This window comes from Lycium ferocissimum, chromosome 4 (assembly GCF_029784015.1).
Source record: "Lycium ferocissimum isolate CSIRO_LF1 chromosome 4, AGI_CSIRO_Lferr_CH_V1, whole genome shotgun sequence".
Classification (NCBI taxonomy): domain Eukaryota; kingdom Viridiplantae; phylum Streptophyta; class Magnoliopsida; order Solanales; family Solanaceae; genus Lycium; species Lycium ferocissimum.
Window position 1 is genome coordinate 44,875,666 of NC_081345.1, and position 18,795 is coordinate 44,894,460.

Genomic DNA, 18,795 nt, shown 5'->3' on the forward strand with positions numbered 1-18,795 from the left:
TTAAAAAAAAAGGAGTAGGGGAAGGGAAACTTGGGGATAAGATTACAAAGTGAAAAATCGAAATCGCACCAATAAGGTGAAAGTTCGGATAGTCAATCAGGGCAACTAAGACTCCCAAAATTATCGTCCTTTAACTTATCATGTCAATTTTTTTTTTTTCCCCATAATCCATGAAATGCTTTTCCAAAATAAAGTTCCTTGACTAACTCTCCTTTATTCGTTTTAACCCAAAAAAAAAAAAAGGGTTCTTACGAGCCTTTTTTTTAAATCGAATATACCAACATAAATTGTACTTATTTCAACAATTTTATTATACTACATAATTGCTTATTTATGAAATTAGTTTCGAACACTTATAACTATTTTTTAACATTTAATATTTGGTAATTACTTTTGATCGGTTAATCTAAATGAGCTCTAAGTTACCTAAAGGCGTCGTTGGGAATTGCATGACTTTTACAAATGAACATAGTCAAGTTAGTATAATTTGAACACTTAAAAAATATTTTTCTGTAATTGAAACTTATTAGCTACTTTTAATCAACTAATTCAGATGAGCTTTGTGTCGCTAAAAGGAGCCATTAGGAATTTGGTGACTTAATTAGTCCTTTTTGTCCATTTCTTTTTCGATTTGAGTCTAGATTTCAACCTTTCTTTACGATCTCCCACACAAATGCACCTAATAAATTACTTATCAACTATTTTTAATCAACTAGCTTTAGATGAACTTTATGTCACCAAAAGGAGTCTTCCTTTTTGTCCATTTCCTTTTCAATTTGAGTCTATAGTTCAACCTTGTTCTACTATCCACCACACAAATGCACATGGCCACCAACAATGACGGGTCCCCATCCGTTTCCTCTTCTTTGTTTATTTCTATGTTTTCGAATAATAATTTTATTAGTTGGAAAAAGTTGTTTTCAAGCGGGGGCGAATCCAGGTATAGAAAATGGGTCACATGAACACATGGTCATTCGACTAAACTCGGTATATTATGTATATAATCCGTAAAATATATCTAATATTAACTAAATGAACACATGCTCAAACTAGACTGAATGGAGCACTGGCTAAGTGTTACCTTTAATCACTTAAGGTTGTGGGATTGAACCCTACTAAATACACTTTTACGTCTTTTTTTTTAAAAAAAAAAAATCTAAGGTGAACTCATCCTCTTAAAATTCTGGATTCGCCTCTCTTTTCAAGTGATCAAATTTGTTCTTCTACTATCTGAAAATACACAATTTTATCTTTTGTTTTACTATTGAGATTAAAAAACCAAAAAAAGGGTAAGAAACCATAATGCTACTTAAATGATCCAAAAATTCTCCTTTCCACTAATTAATATCCGTGTTTTGAACTTGATAACCTTTGATTCTTTCATCCAATTGATTAGGATCCATTCCACTGTGTATTTTCAAGGCCTTATTTTGTAAAATATCATTGATTATAAACATAAACATTGTATGTCTTTTACATTTCATTATATGTAAGTCTGTTTGACTGAACATAAAATTTAAGAAAGATTTTTTTTTTGAATTTTTTTAGCTTTCATCATTTTATGTGGCTATAAAATGATGTCATAAGGATATAATCTAAAGTTTAAAGCTAAATTATTTCAAATATAAAAAAAGTTCATTTTTTTAAAAATAAATTAAAAAGAAAATAATGTCACATAAAATGAAATAGAGCGTGACTAAAGCACATTCAACTTTCTCTTCCAAGAAACACACCTCAACCTTGTCTTTTTGAGTCCGCCGTTTTAATCCATGATGTTCATCCATGGCTTCTACCACTGATGAAAGCTTTGTATACTACTACAAATATTAATGAAACACAAACCTTATATATCGAGTGGAATTGTAATAGATGTTCATTGAGCTCACTGTAAAAAAAAAAAAAAAAAAATACAATTAGCTACAAATTTCGTCGCTAATATGACGTTAAATAGCTCGTAGATGACAGAAATTTTGTAATAATCAATCATCCATCGCTAAATAGGATTAGCAACGGATTTTGTTATTTAGCTATGTAATTTGTCTATGGCTAACTCATATGTTCATTGAAGAGCAGGAAGAAACTAATTGGTGAATGTCTGCATTCACTTGGCAAAAGGTATTCAACTGATCATCCTGGACTGAATGCATATTGTAACTCCGCCCCTAAGAGGAACATAGTCAGAGGTACGAGAAAAAGAACTAGTTTAAAAAAAATTCTTGTTTACTTATGTGTAGGATTTGAGAATGGCACCACAAAAACTACAAACAATGGCCTCCCAAGACTTGAAATAAAAGGGAATATGACAAAATCTAGTGTGTACACATACCAGCCACTTTAGCACCGTGGCCACACCTCAAACACGAGCCAGCCAGAAAGCAAAACCCTGTCATCGAATGTATATGATCCTAACTCAATCCTAAAAATTAGTGGACGATTTGTACAAAAATGATACTTTTGCGTCGCTATTTAATAATTTAAATATGGCCCTCATTGTTTCGACATTTGTGCGAAAATGACATTTTTAAGTTAATGAACAAATTTCGAACTAAAATACCCTTAAGTTGAGCGACAAAGATGATTGTCTAAGTTCATATAAAGAGACCGCCTACCTCACTAATCACTGATGAGGGACTTTTTTCATTCTTTAACACCCCACCTCATTCTCAGGGCCTGACATCTGGAGCGTGGGCAATTTAATTTGGGGGCTCAACATTGGGTGAAATGGGTCTTGCTTTAATATCATATAAAAAATGAATCTTGAACCTAACTCAATCCCAAAAGCTAGCTCATGAGGGGAGGACAAGTCCATATAGAGACCACTCATCTCATTAACTACCGATGAGGGATTTTTTTCATTCTTCAACAGTTGTCCTGGTGAATTACTCACAAATCATACCAGATCGTCATGATTTCAAAACTAAAAATTAAACAAACAAAAGGAAAAAAATACAAGTCCTGACAAATTGATAGAACTTCCTGCTATATTCAACGTAGCCATCCTAGATATATATAACTCACAAACTCTACCAATGAATTATATTTTACCTACATACAAATACAATTTTCTAACGAAAAATAGTCAACTGATCACCCTTTGCCAGCTACAACTCCTCTCCCAAGACAAACATATGGATGAGGGAAGATTGTTTTCTATGTATAGGATTTGAGAATGGCACCACAAAAACTACATACAACAGCCTTCCAAGACTTGTTATAAAATGGAATATAACAAAACCTAGTAGAAGTACACATATCAGCCACTTTTGCACCGTGGCCACACCTCGAACACGAGCCAGCCACCGGCTTACTCCGCCGCATTATCCTCTTTTGATCCACCAGAAAGCAAAAACATACCATAGATTAGATGGAGTTTTGGCTAAAAATTAAAGTATCAAATAGAAGAGAGAAATTATTAATCAGATAGCTTCTTGTTTTTCTTTTGGCCAAGTTTTCTTCCTTTGTGTCTGAACTCTAGTAAAGGAGTTTATTGGAGTCTCCTTGGATATTCCAAGGGAGTGGTCTCTAATTAGGATATTATATAGGTAGAGATAGTGCGCCCGTCGTATCTTTGAAAAATATTTAATGTTATGAAATTTTAAATTTTATAAATAAACTTTAGAACATTGTCACGGAGTTTTATTGGTTTAATTCTGATTAAGATAGTATGTACGTAGAAATAGCTAGTGTTCACTGGCCACTTTTCATCCACATCTTTGAAAAGTATAGCTGTTATCATAGAGTTATAAATTTTATAAGTGAAGCTCCAAGACATTATTATAAAATTCACTTGAATTTGAAATATCAGGATAAGGTCTATTTTATAATCACAGTGGGGGAAATATGGATATTTGTGATTTTTTCTCATTATATAGTTTAACTCTTGAGTAGCAATTTTGATTTGGTGGATCTAAAAAAATATAGTAAAATTTTTTGATATAGTTTTTTACAAAAAATATTACTCTAATAGTGTGAAATTCTTACACTATTATCTTATACAAGTAAATATCGGAATATGTTTTTATGTGGCCGTATAGATTTGACTAGTCATCTGAATTAAGAAAGAAAGAAAGAAAGAAAGATTTTTGAAATTTATAGTAAACATATCATGATGATTTAATTCTGTCGCTACAAAAACATGTTATTCACAGGCAAAAATTAAAGCTTAAAGTTAAATTGTTAGCATAATATAAAAATGCATATATCTTTTGTTCTTAACAAATTAATAAGAAAATTATGCCACATACGATGAATTGGAGAAACAATTTACTAGAAGTGAGGGTTGGCTCACAAGTGACAAGTGATAAATATAAGGCGATTTTTGATTAACGTATAAGTCTTAACTTGGCACGACTTTTCATCTTTAATTAGAAGTTTCGTCTTTGAGTCCTTAGAATAGTGTCTCTTTTGATAAGGAGTGTTTTATTTTCCAAAGCGAGATTATCCAGCGCAAATCTAAATTAGTCGGATCCAAAATGAGTACCTAATACATAATGGAAATCCAAAAAAAAAAAAAAAAAAAAGTCTCAACTTCCAACCAAACATGGATTGCCACGTAAGGGAACTCTAGAAGTAAGTTAAGGCTTTTGAAGAAGATAGCTCGACTTTCGTTAAGTAATTAAAGGTACTCACTATGCCATTTGTCCATTTTACAGTTGGGAGATCTTGTGTTTAATTAATGAATTGCTTTGCTGTACTATTAAAAATTTCAATTCTGCTGCTTCATAAATAGGAGAAAGGAAAATAAAATATTCCTAATATTGTTCTGACTAAATGTTGTTCTAACTAATAACTGTAAGCTTGTAACCAAAAAAATTAAAGTTAGCACTTAAAATTTGATTTGGCAAAGTTGGCTATTTTAGTAGCCAAGAGGAGTTTTGAAAGATTATTAGACTAAGCAACGTGTCAAATGCATTTATTACGACTCTCATTTATTCATTGCTGCTGGATTGTAGTCATGTGACTCTCTTTGATATTTTTGCATGTCGAAGGAAATCAAAGTAAGGTACTTTATAATAATTCAATATCATTAATCATCCCGAGTTAGTAGCGGGATAGATATGATTCCTCCACCTTTAATTTAAGGTTCAAATTCAAGCTCTAGATATATAAAAAGTCCTGATAAGGAGGCTTCTTCCCTAATAATGGACCTTACATAGTGCGAATCCCTTAAGATAGAGGACTTCTTTCATATTATTAAATAGATTTTCGAAAACTTTTTGCTCTCAGATCAAAGTGTAAGCTTCTGGAAAGATGCATAAAATGGAATTCAGTTCTGATTAAAAATAGAAAAAAAACACAGTGTGAATTCGAATTAATCGGACCTCGACGCAAGCCCCAGAAACCAATTGCGCAATAGGGTGCACAATTGTATAGTTAAATCCATTTCGATGCTATTTTAGCTTTTGAAGTACTTGATTATTTAATATTTTAGTCATTTTCAACCAAAACCTCTCCATTTACTTCTCAAAACATCTCACAACTTTACCTAACCAGAAAACAAGCAAAGTGAGAATTCACACATAAATTTGTCTATTCACCTCATCAAAAAACCTAAAAAAAGGATCAAATATAACTAGATTGGGTGTCACAAAGACTTGAAGTTTAGGGGCATTGATAATATCTCCACATAATTGATATATGTCAAATTTCAATTCCTATTCCCTTTCTCGAACGCACGATATAATAGTATTTTTTTTTTTTTTTTTTTTAGTGCTGATTGTCCTTCATCTTGGGGTGGTCTTTAATTTTTCTTGAGTAAATTTCATTAACTTTAAGTTTTTCACCTTCGCCTAACACCAGGGTTGTGGATTTAACAGCTCAATAATTAAAAAAAAAAAAAAAATCTCGAGGCAGAACTTAAATGCAAATTCTGCCTGAAAGACAAAATTTAAAGACCACCATTTTGAGGGATAAAAATTAAAGACCACCGCCAACGAAGGACAATCCTGTAAATTTCCCATAGAATTTTTAAAAGACAAGTGTAAAAAAAATATGATTGGGCTAAATGAGTAGGTCAGAACCCAAACGGAATTGGGCCAAACGATACACAATCCAAAACTTTTTTTTTTTTTTTTTTGCGTGGATTGTTATTACGTTGGGGTAGTGATTTTAATTTTTGTCATTTTAAATTGGTTGTTTTAAGTTTTGGCCGCCAGGTGGCCAGTTTTAAGCACTCGCTCGATGGCAGAGAAATCTTATCTGCCTTAAAACAATTTGCAAAGGCAGAGGCAAAAAATTAAAGACCACCCCAGCGAAGGACGACCCTGCAAATTGCCCAATCCAAAACGCTATTCGTCTATTATGAGATTTACAGTTTGGGCCTTGGGTTGTCTGTCTTCTATTTAGTTTTACAGGTATATACCTTTAGTATACATTTTGTGTATACTTGTAAAATATGTCTAGGTATATACACTTGCACATATATCTAGAAAATGGGGAAAGTAATTATAGATATTTCTGTTTAAGAAAGATAAGACTTAGAAAATCTAGATAAGACTTAGAAAATCTGTTGATAATACGTCTAAGTGTATAATATGGATGTGTATGCATTTATCGATCTGTCTCTCTCTATATATTTATGCATGCTATCGTATGTTGAAATATGAGGTTTCGGGTTCAATCCCTAACTTAGTACTTAATGTTTTCCCCTTAATTAATTGAACTTACATGTCACAAATTTGAATTGATCATAACCTCGAAACGAGTATCGAATATCGGATGAGAAATCGAAAAGAAAAAACAATTTGTATGCAATGTGTAGCATCTAATCAATTTTGTAACGAAGTGGACACATTGTGTGTTCCTAAAACGAGCAGGACTGAAATGAAATCATTAAGTAGGAACAATTAACTCAATCAGCATCCCATATTAATTATAAACTCAAAATAAAACTATGTTATTTTTATAACCCATTTTAATCAATTCCGCACCTTTTCAACCGGCTCTAGACAGATATAATTAATAAGTAGTTAATTGTTAGGATAAATTATAGGGATATTGATTTTAGATTACATAATTTTTAGGATTATATAAAAATACACCATTTAGAAGAGGTTTCTTTGTTTCCCCATCTGTACCCATCTAAAAGTTTCTTTTGTTTTATCAATTTCTAGCTCTCCTCAACAAGGGAGGATGGCAGTAATTTTAGATTACATAATTTATGCATAGTTTCTTGACTACTTCTCTATGTTGGTTAGTTGCCTCCTCCTTTTTATATTCCTTGTTTTTCTGATACATTCTGAATGTATAACAAGTGTATAATCAGAATATACATCAATCCTACTCATATTAAGCATAATTACACAATGTACAATGTGTATAACAAGTGCATAATCAGAATATGCATAAATGATACCCATATTATGCAATAATTATACATAAATTTTGACAGATTCTCTTAATTCAGTTTTCTTGATTATTTTAAAAAAAAAATTGTGGAACTTCTGTATATTTAACTACACATTTCATCAATAAGTTATTTTCAAAGAATTTCAATTCTGGCACAAATGACAAAGTGATTTTCAAAGAATACAAAAATTAAAATTCTTGATTTCAATGGGAAGGTGATTAAAAATGCTAGAAATACTCTGTTTTGAACAAAAGGTGGAAGCTTGGGTAAATAGAAGAACTCAACTAAAATGTGTAGACATCAGCAACATTTAATGATAGAGAAAGAAAAAAAAAAAAAAGCACTCTAAAGAGATTGGGGTAGAGTGTATTCCGATGATTAAGGCTAAATCAACAGTGATGGAAAGCTAATAGCTTTGGTCAAAGTTTTTTTTATTTTTTATAACTAAGTTTACTGAAGTGGCTAAAATTTCTACGGCTACTTATTGTGAAAAATGTTTTAAGGTTAGGCGGGATTATCAAAAACAATCGACGACCCTGTGGCGTTAGCGTTGGAACAAAAAATTCTTCTTTTTTATCATTATCCAAGAATGATTTTAAAAATAAACCAAACTGGACTATAAATTCAGTCAATCAGAATCACATAAAATGAAACATAGGAGTATCAAGAATTTATTTGGGAGTTAATTAAGCATACATGGAGTGTGGGTGTCAATTTTTTGGATTGGGTTGAATAAATATTCCTTCGGCAAGAAATTTCATTCTATAGATATAATATATGTTGAATCTCGTTGACACAAAATAGCGAAACCAAAAGTTTCAATTTTTCTATATATAGCCATAGGTCTCGCAAATTAAAGTTAGCAACAAGAGCGCTACTAACCTCACAAATTGGCTTTCTTCAATTAATTTGCTGACTTAATGCCTTTAGGGATCGTATATATTTTATGCTTTCAATAAAGGTAATAACTTTCTTAAAACCCCAAATTTTCTTAATTATTGTTTAATTGCCTTTGCTTTCCAGGGAAACATTACAAAGCTACTTTTAGGGGATAGCAGGCTTGTGAAGAAGTCAGCCTAAAATGCTTATTTATTCATTGCTTGTCTCATTTTAGCATTTTTAATTGTCTTTTAAATATTAATTATAATGAGATATGCTTAATATTATATTTTTATTATGTAGAAATAATGCGATGTAAAAATAAAAAAAATTGAAGCAAAATTGAATAAAACACGAAAGGAAAAAAGAAGAAGAGACAAGAGGGGACAAAGTGGGGGACACTCTATAGAGTTTGTCCCTCCAAAGTGAAGACAAAAGGAAATAACCAATTGAAATTGAAATGAAGATGAAAAAAACGTACCTGCAGGAACAACGGCCATGCGTCGCACCACTGACGCGAGAAGTTAGGCTCTCTCAACATCCCCCAATTTTTTCTGATCTGAGTGGATTTGATTTTTTAAAAGTTCAGATTTTTTAGTACCCTATAAATACATATTCTATAGGATTTGTATATAATTTTGATTAATTTGTGACTCTGAGTTTAGAACTTTGGACCGAGAGAAATCTTGAAGCTGTTGTGAAGGTCGCAGTTACAGGGTTTTATCTTCTCTTATTCTTGATCTTAATTGTTTGATTATTTGACGAAATAGTTAAAAACTATTCAAGGCGTGTGAATTGAACTAGGGATAGGGAATTTGCATACGTAATAAGAATAAATAGAGGCTTGTTCGATTGATCGTCTCATTAATGAGGATAGGAATATCACCGTTAACGCTTAGTTGAATACGGAGAAGTAAATCGTTCTTATACCTCTGGCGACCATAGGAATGTAGGCGTTATAGTAGCGTCTATATTTGTAAGGCCTGGACTCGGAAGATACTCGTAAGTTAACATTGTCAAATCAAGTGTCAATAGGTAAACAATTGAAGACCAATTTGGATTGTTAGTGGTGTTAACCCTGGTCTATCTCTTCTCCGATAAAAATCCGCTCTTTCTTGGTTGAAGTTCATTATTTACTTTCTTTCTTTTTTCGTTAGTTTATAAATATAAATTTGGATTTCTTTCTTGTTTAGATAATTAGCATTAGTTTAATTTAGTTGACGGTTAATCATAAGTCCTTGTGAGTACGACATCTGAACTTTAAATCCTATATTACTTGTACGATCGCATATACTTGCTTGTGTGTTTAAAAGCAACAAGAAGCAAGCTTGTCTACGCCTTGATGGGCAGCCGCTAAGGTTCTCCATCTCTTCTAAACTTTCCGGTTTTCGGCCTCTTAATGTTAAGTAAAAATAATAAAATTGAACTGCATATAGTAGAAAACCGTATTAATCATCAATATAAAAATTTATTCACATGCTCGCATGCTGATTTTAAAGAAGAAATAAAAACTTCTCAAAGAAATACAACAAATTTTAACGGAAATCACTACAGAAAAAAGTTAGAATTAGCTAGCTACAAACTTTGTCGCTCGTCGCAATTGGTCGTAGTTAGCATAAGAATCAGTCGTTAATCCGTTGCTAAATATATGATTCGCGACATATTCTGATGTTAGTTATAAAATTTGTCCATCACTAATTCCTAATTTTTTTAGTAGTGAATTTTTTCCTTATTAAACTTTGTGTCAAGGTAAGCTATGAAACCAAAGTCGTGCCGTAATAAGTGGAAGACAACTACTAAGGAGTCATGTACGTTATCCACTACGTAATTTCCTCCAATCAATGATGATACTCCATCAACAATGTTGAAATATATACATCCCTCTCTAACATATTTGCCACTATCCATGCAGTTTCCCACAACTAAAGCTTCTTATCTTTTTATCTAAATTAGTAAGTTTCCATCTTCTTTTGAATTATGCTAATTGTGCTGTATTGCCAAATACTTTTGCTAATAGAGAGCCGATTCTTTGGTTTTTGACGCTCCAAAAAAGGAGAAGGTAATTCCATTATCAAAATCAACAATCTAAACTATCCTAGCCCATTACCGTCAGCTTTATCATCTAGTGTGTTGGGAAGCATTTAGGTTATGTACACATAAAAGAATTTTTACTTAATCAATGTACGTAATTCAACTGAGTATAGACTATAGTTATAACTCTTCAACGTACCATATACAGGCCACCTTCAGGGACGAAGTTAGAGGGGCGGAAGGGGTAATCCGAAATTCCTTCATCAAAAAATTAAATCACACTTTGTATACACAAGGTCAAAATATATATTTAGGTTTATATAATGGATGGTGAACCCCTTTCCTGACAAAATCCTGTAAGTTATGGTTCGACTATTAGCTTTGACCTACATCCTATATATGTGTTAAAAATTTCACAAAATATAAGAATATTAAATTTCGAACCCAATGATTATAGCACTTGAGGTCGCTGTCCTAGAATTACCCATGCATAAAGTTCAAGTTCGAAGTCCGTACGTCTCGAATCACCTCAACGTATATAATAGTATAAAAACTTGTACTAAATTGTCTGTGCACGTAACCTAAACTACAAAAGAAAAGAAAAAAACTGAAATACATGTAAGCTTTTAGACAATAGTTTATTCTTGTAATGACCATCAGTAGAAAGAATGATCAGAAGACAGAATAATCATGAGAAGCTGAAAGCATATGGTTTAAATATACAGCTATAGTTTCCTTGCTTTTATGATGGTAAATTACCAGAAATTTCTGCTTCATGTGAATGTATTATTTATTCACTTTTTTTAAATTCAATGTGTAATCTCCACATTCAATGTGTATTCGTGAATATTGAATAATTTCATTTTTCAATTATTTCAACCATTTCATTTTATCTAGTACAATGTTAGCAAGATTAGTCAACACATATATCACTACAAGAAAATGTCAAAATTGTGACGGACAGATCCGTCATAAATCGACGCAAATCATCAATGCAACAACAAAATCTTATTTTCATTCTTAGCATATCTATTCATAGAATCACAGACAAACCAAAGTTGTATTAGAGGTTAAATTAAGCCAACCATACATATTCTGTCTTACCTAAAAAAATTCCACAAGCATATAGTCACCAAAAAAGCTGTAGATTATCATCTAACAAATGATTTTCGTGTCTATCATAATTTGCTTCACTACTGCAATCATTCTCATCGAATAGCTGAAATTACTAAAACTCCTATTTTTCTGCTTTAAGAGAAGCCTTCTAATAGCTGGTTTTTGAAGAAAGCTGAGATATAACATTCTGAAGATAGTTGTTGAAGAAGCATCTGATTTCTAATTGAATGCCTGTCTGCCGCTAGCTAGTTGTGTTCCACTATCTATTATTTCTCTCTCTTTTGCTGATGTGACAGTCTGAGTAGATGGTGCTCTGTGTAAATTCTAAGTAGAATGATGAGAGATCCATAAATAATACTTGTACTATATATTATATGGTTGATTAATTTCACAGGGCCAGCTAAATTTTGATTTTTTGCATCCCTAAGAGTACCAATTCATGCCGGTAACTTGATTATTATAAGGCTGTCGAAAGACAACTCCATCACTAAGAGATCCCAATGCTTCTTCTTGTTGTTGAATCGAAGGATTTTGAGGAAGCTGGCTCAAGAAACTGGCGATGGAGCTGTTCTGATCATGATTTGTTTGCACATTAATCATGTTAAGTCCATCGTCCCCGTTCTCAACTAAGAACCTTTTTGTAGACGGAGAATTATCCCCGTCTTCGATATTCCAGTACAAACCTGCAGGGAGCGGTCTCTTTGACGATAACTGTGAAATGGATCCATTATTGTTGATCATATCGCTCGTGTTGTTCATAATTCCTTCGTACATGTTCGATTCATTTTCGAGTAATGCACCATAGTTTGAAGCTTTAATTCCTTCTTGTTTTTGTTGAAAAAATAATGGTGGTATTGGTCCCATCATGTCATTCATGTCATCTATTGGCCTTTGTGTGTTGTTCTTCTTGTAAATCCGGCATAAAACCCAATCATCTAACTGCAAAAAAGAACATATAGTATAGTCTAAAAAAGTAAGACTAACTAGCCAGTCAAACATTACATTCATTCGAGTTTTATGTTATATGCACTGACTGACAGGAAAAAAAAAAATCAGTATGGTAACTCTTTACATCAAGCCTCATATAGTAGCATGCAAAATAAAGTACTAATACACAACTAGAATAGGCGAGATTTCCGACAGATGAATCTGTTGAAATGCCGTGCGAAATCCGTCAGAAACGATATGCCACGAGCACATTTCTGTCCATCAGAAATCCTTGTTTTTACAGTATTATTGATAACTTACTGTAACCAGTATTATTGCGCAGATAGTGTAAAATAATTTACAATACTCATTTATCCAACTTAAACCATTTCATAGTACTAATATGAAAAGCCGGCAGGATTTTCAACGGACGAATCCGTCGAAATGTTTTGCGACGAGCTCATTTTCGTCCGTCATAAATTTCCATTTTTCAATAGTGTTAACCGTACTATAACCGATTAAATTACATTGATACTTCCTTTGTCCCGATTTCTATGTGGCACCATTGAAATTTCGAGAGTCAAACTCTTTAGTTTTGACCGTGAATTCGAACATAAAATTTTAAGTTTTTTGAAATAAAATTTACATATTTGGAGAATACGTAAAAAGTTTTATAAGTCACATTTAATTCAAAATATTTAAGTGGCGTAAGAAAAAATCGTGATAAAAGAAAAAACTAGTGTTGACTCTCAAAATTCGAACGGTGGCTCTTAAATTCTTTCATCAAATTAAAAATTTGAAACTTGAATTAAGTCAAGATATAAATAGTTATTTTTTAAAAAAGGACTTACCCTCAGAGATCCTTTTTTGTTGGCAACAATATCACAACCAGGGGGCTTATTATTTGTTTTATTTTCTGCAAGTCTATATTCATGCATGATCCAATTAGTTTTCACTCCTTTAGGAGGTTTTCCACCATAAAACACGAGAGCTTTTTTGACCCCAACTTTTTGAGTTCCACCGGTGGTAAACACCGGCTTGTCAGTTCCGGTAGCCTTCCAATAACCCGATGTAGCTGCCCGGTTCGGCCTCGCCCCATTCGGGTATTTCCTATCCCTAGGACTGAAAAAATACCATTCTTGTTCTCCAAATATTGCCTTAGCTGCATCATAATTGATAGAGAAGGATTGAGAATTTAAAATTTAAGATTCATATTTTTAAGAAAATATGAGTACAAAACTTAAAATTTATGAGTACTACTTTTCGAGGAATTCCACATATACGTTTAGAATTCTAATTTGTAAAAACTGGCAAAAAGTCATACACTATCACGTCGCTTTTACGTGTTGCAACAGATAACCTATTTTGTTTACAAATTCACTTTTAATCAAGGTTACTTGTAAATATCTTTTAAAAAACATAATAATTTACATAGGTAACCTATTTTGTTTAAAAATTCACTTTTAATCAAGGTTACCTGTAAATATATTTTAAGAAACATAATAATTTACAAATTCACTTTTAATAAAAATATCTATAAATATCTTTTGAGAACATCATTATTTATCTTTGTTAATGTATATAAGTTAAACTCATCGATGCTAACTTTTGAGTCCAAGCCTATGCAAGTTGGTCATAGAAACTTTGTGGCAACATGAAGATTGAAAAGAAAGAAAAATGATACTATATTATGACTATACAAAAAAAGAACTTCGCCACTAAATAGACCATAGCTAACATGATTTTTTGATAATTCACCATTAAATAAAATTATTAGCCATGATATTTTTGCAGTTTAGCAACAGAAGTACTTGGCCATTGTTAATTCCTATTTTGGGTTCAAGCCTCTGGAAGTTGGTCATAGAAACTTTATGACAACATGAAGATTGAAAAGGAAAAAGAAAAAGAAAAAAAAAAAACTTATTATAAGAAAAAGAGAATAAGCTACTAAGTTCCTCATAGCTCATAGCTAACATGATTTTGATAATCCATAGTTAAATAGGAGTAATTACGAGTTTTTGCAATTTAGCCACAGAAATCTTCTATCGCTAATTCCTGTTCTTTTTCTTTATCTATAGGTTATAGAAATGAAAAAGAAGAAGTAACTGGAGTAGGCATAGCAGTAGTAAAATAGTACCAGGGAGTTCCCATGGATCAAACTTATAAAGATCAACTTCAGCAATAATATCAACCGGAATCGGAGCACTGTCAACTTTCTTCTTCAGGTAGTGGACGATGAGTTCTTCATCTGTCGGGTGGAATCGGAACCCTGGAGGGAGCTGAGGCTGATGACGTGCCCCGGTTGATGAATCCGTGCTCCCCATAAATACAATTACTGATGATAATCGAGTTGATCTGAATTCAGTACTTTAAAAAGAAAAGAAAAAAAAAAAAACAAGAAGAAGAAGAATACAAGGTACAAGGTTAATTCGAATAGTACGATGATTATTGGATTTGAGTTTGTGATATTGTTTTGAAAAGAGAAATGGCATGAAGAGAAATGAGAAGAATCAGCTGGAAAATTGTTTGGTTAATTCATCCCTACACACTTCCTTTCTTCTTCTTATATTATATGGTATAAGGGGACCACTGAATTTATGGTGATGCCATCGTAATGTGGATTTAATTTTCATACAGCAACCACAACAATACCAGTCTAATTCCACAAGTGGGATCAAGGGAGGGTAGTTTGTATGCAGACCTCACTCCTATCTTGTGCATATAGAGAGATTGTTTCCGATAAACCCTCGGGAAAAATGTAAACACAACAGCTATGGAAAAAACATAAGCATTAACAACATACACTACTAGATAGTATAACTTTTTTATATTATTGAATTACTCAAAGAACAATTAAGCATATTCTTTTTTTTTTTTCTTCTTTTTTTGTGTTAATTTATGTGAAGCAGTTTGACCCGCTACAAAGTTTAAAAGGGAAAAAAAAGATTTTTGAGTGTGATTTTAAACATATATGAAATTTCTGTAATTATAAATCATCTTCGAAGGTAAAATGAGGAGTTTAATTAAAGTTAAATCCTTCCAAAATATAGAATGTGTCATTTTCTCCATACAAAATAATAAGAAGATATTATTACATAAATGAAACAAAAAGAGTATCTTTGAATAATAGTTATATTCAAGCCAATTTACTCGCACCTGGATTAATTTATTGAATAGTGTGTTACAACTCACAATTACAAGTGTGGATATTTTCTCCGTCCCATTTATGTGAGACTCTTTTCTTTTTAATTTTAAAAAACGACATCTTTTTGTTTTTGAAACAATTTAATCTTAGAATTTTTATTTTACCTTTAATGACATGACTTTATGAACATGCAATGTTTAAAATCACAAGTTTTAAAAGTCATTTCTTTTCTTAAATTTTCTCGCTCAATTAAACGCCTTCACTTAAAATGAAAGGGGATTCCCATGAGGTCAAGTTTAAAATCCAACTGTTGCAAAAATATAAGGTGATTCTTTCCGATCTGTTCAAGTCTTGATGCACGAAGTAACTCGGAACTTATATTAATAAAAAGGGTAACAACTATAAAAAGGGTAACAACTATTCCGTTGAATTAATTAGTCGATGTGTGTATAAACTGGTCTGAACAACCATCATAGAAAAAAAAGTAATTATTTATAGCAAATATGAGTTGATAACTGAGAATTACCCTGGTAGAACTTGAATAACTATATTAATATTGTAAAAAGTTTTTATGCGTTGTATAAATAAGTATAAAAAAGTAAAATTTAAACATCTCCAATTTGCTCACTGTCGATCCGAATATTTTGAACCTATATGGGTAACGTCCATGTAATTAAGGAATGGATGGCTCATTAGTCGTTTAGTTAAAAAAAGAAAGAAAGGAGGATAGTGCATGTATTGCTCATTGGCACAAATAGAAGAGGTGATTAATACATGATAATGATGTAATTAGAGCTTGAGAACTGAAATTCAGGAAATTTAATTATTCAGACACGCTTGCAACTTGGAATCCACACGTGGACGGTTGAGAAAGGGGAAAGCAACTATGTCATCGTTATTTTCAAGCCGCGCGTAAAATTTACTTAAGAGGAAAGTCCGTCCTATTATGACCATCTTCATTCTTAGAATATAATGTTGAGATATCGAGTTAAGGGTAATGAGATCTCACCCATCACACCACATCAAAATATTGGTCAACGACAAATTAACAAAAGTTTAACACTTGACAATCAAATAACAAGATAAGGATGCCTTTCTAACCTAATCTTTGGACTAATTGGCCTAGTATCACGCTTGGAATAAATATACAAACTGTCAATTTACTCATATTGTTAGTTTTAAACTCATAGAGAAAAAAATTACCACACTCAGTGATGATTAGTGTAGAATTCGTCAATTTAGTCTGATTTAAGCTTTTACAATATCTTTTTCAATGGAGATAAAATATTTGAATATTTTTCTTTTTTAAAACATAACAAGAATAAGAAAATTAGGAATTTGTTACATCACCTCTCCTTCACATGACCAATCTAAAATAAAAGTTCCTATCCAAATGAGCCTATTATCCGGGAGAAAAATATTAGTTTGTTTCAACTAGAAAGTTTAATTATGGGAAATACAACCATGGGATGTTGCATGTACCGAATTAAAGAAAAAGCAAATGGAATCTTCCTCAAAATTAGTAGCACTAAGTTGGACAATATTTGAGTGATTTTCCCTTTGCTTTTGAGTTATCTATATCCCATATTTAATTACATGAAATTATAAAAGATTCATTCATAGTGGGGATCTAGTAACTCAGTTGGTTGGTTACCTGAACTTTCACCTTGTAGGTGAGGGTTCGAATCCCACGTTGTAATCCCCTCCCTCTACCCCCTATGTAGTAAAAAAAAAATCAAAAAAAAAAAAAAAAGATTCATTCATAGTGTTTATACCAAACTACATCTAACACTGCTATTCTCTATGATTAAGTGTTATACCCCGCACTTTTAGAGCATGAGTATGACATGTACCTCACCGTAGTAATGGAGTGTCGGAGACGTCCCATGATGTTTTGAAAGGCACAAGCCATGGAAAGTACGTAACAACGAAGTAAAAGGATTAATTACAATCTCGTAAGTCGTAGTCGGGAAACACTAGTTTGAGACCCGAGAACATGACCATTTTTAGTATAATAAATGACAAATACCATGTATGGAGAGTTTCGGAATATTTCGAGGTCGAATAAATTGAAGAGAAATAAGTTCGACGAAAATTTGAGAAATGCTGGGCGGATTTTTAGTCAACTTTGGAGGCGCATATCTCCTAGTATATTTGGAGTTTTAAGGTGAAACAAAAGCCTAAAATGAAGCTCGTCGAGTCTAGTTTGTAAAATGCAACAAACCGTTCATCGATAGGACCTCGGAGTAGAGAATTGTAGACGTTACAACCGAGCCGATGAAGCCCGAAACAAAGCGCAACAGAAGGCTGCTTAAGGTGCGGCTACGATACGTAGCTACAGTGACGCCGCCTCAGCCCCTATATAAAGGGTTAAATCTCACTTTTTCATCCAAAACACTTCCAAAAATTTCCGAAAAATTCAGCAACAAGGGAGCAAATATACATCACAAAAATTGAGGATTTTGAGTGAAATTTCAAGTAACGAAGTATCAATCGAGGTCCGGGCAACCCGTAGTCGCGAATATAATTTCGTTTAGTGTTGGAGTGGCTTGGGAACAAGAAAATGATGAAGTTTTGGCTACCTTCAGAAGAACAAGGTATGAATTGTTGAATCTCTTTCTCTATCAATATGAATTAAGGAATAATTTCAAGAATAGAGGTTATGGTTTATTGTGTTGATGTTGTTGATTTATGGATTGAGGGTTGAAGAGAAATTTGGATGAAAATACATATAATTATCTTGTAGGATGTTGGGGATGTTGTTATTGATGTCGTTAGTATTAATTTCGACTCCTTTACGGAAATAAAGTTATTAATTAGTCGTATCCCAAGTTGGTTGGTTGGGAAATTTAGAAAATAGTGTGTGGGCTGTTTTATGGCATATGTTGGTGTTGGGAATGATGTTATTGCTATTGGTTTTGTTGTTGATGTTGTTGGTTGTTGAATTGGAATCTCGGGCTAGGTATATAAACGGGGGAAATCGCCGAATCTCGGCAGAATCTAAAAGGGCTTTCATTAAGTGTTTAAGACGAGCGTATAACGATGACCCTAACGATATTATGAATGGTTACATATGTAGATTACGAGGCTACGAATAATTCTTAAGAGAGTTTCAAGACAGGAAGTAAGTTGGAAGTCGAGAATTATCTTCCAGGTATGTTAAGGCTAGTCCCCTTCTTTCTAAAGGCATGATTCTTTCATTATAAACCTTTATGTCGTACCATAATATCATTGTTTCCGCAAATGCTAGAAATCACGAATCTCGCGATCCTTATGATGTTATTGAGCTCCCAAAGGCATGATTCTTTTCTTACCAAACTATGCTTGAACTCCATGAAAACTCTCATTT

General features: G+C 32.5%; 2 protein-coding genes across 2 annotated transcripts; both read right to left on the bottom strand.

The window, feature by feature from the left end:
• Window positions 1-1,694: 1,694 nt before the first annotated feature.
• On the bottom strand, window positions 1,695-3,521 carry LOC132054762 (uncharacterized). The gene is made up of 2 exons (XM_059446731.1): window positions 3,092-3,521; window positions 1,695-1,885 (listed from the first exon to the last, which is right to left on the bottom strand). Exon 1 carries the CDS (start codon window positions 3,355-3,357, stop codon window positions 3,151-3,153), a length of 207 nt encoding a protein of 68 aa, XP_059302714.1. The 5' UTR covers window positions 3,358-3,521; the 3' UTR covers window positions 1,695-1,885; window positions 3,092-3,150.
• A 7,726-nt stretch (window positions 3,522-11,247) lies between these two features.
• Window positions 11,248-14,918, bottom strand: LOC132053241 (NAC transcription factor 56-like). The gene is made up of 3 exons (XM_059445181.1): window positions 14,439-14,918; window positions 13,153-13,463; window positions 11,248-12,313 (listed from the first exon to the last, which is right to left on the bottom strand). Exons 1-3 carry the CDS (start codon window positions 14,623-14,625, stop codon window positions 11,798-11,800), a joined length of 1,014 nt encoding a protein of 337 aa, XP_059301164.1. The 5' UTR covers window positions 14,626-14,918; the 3' UTR covers window positions 11,248-11,797.
• Between the last annotated feature and the right edge of the window lie 3,877 nt (window positions 14,919-18,795).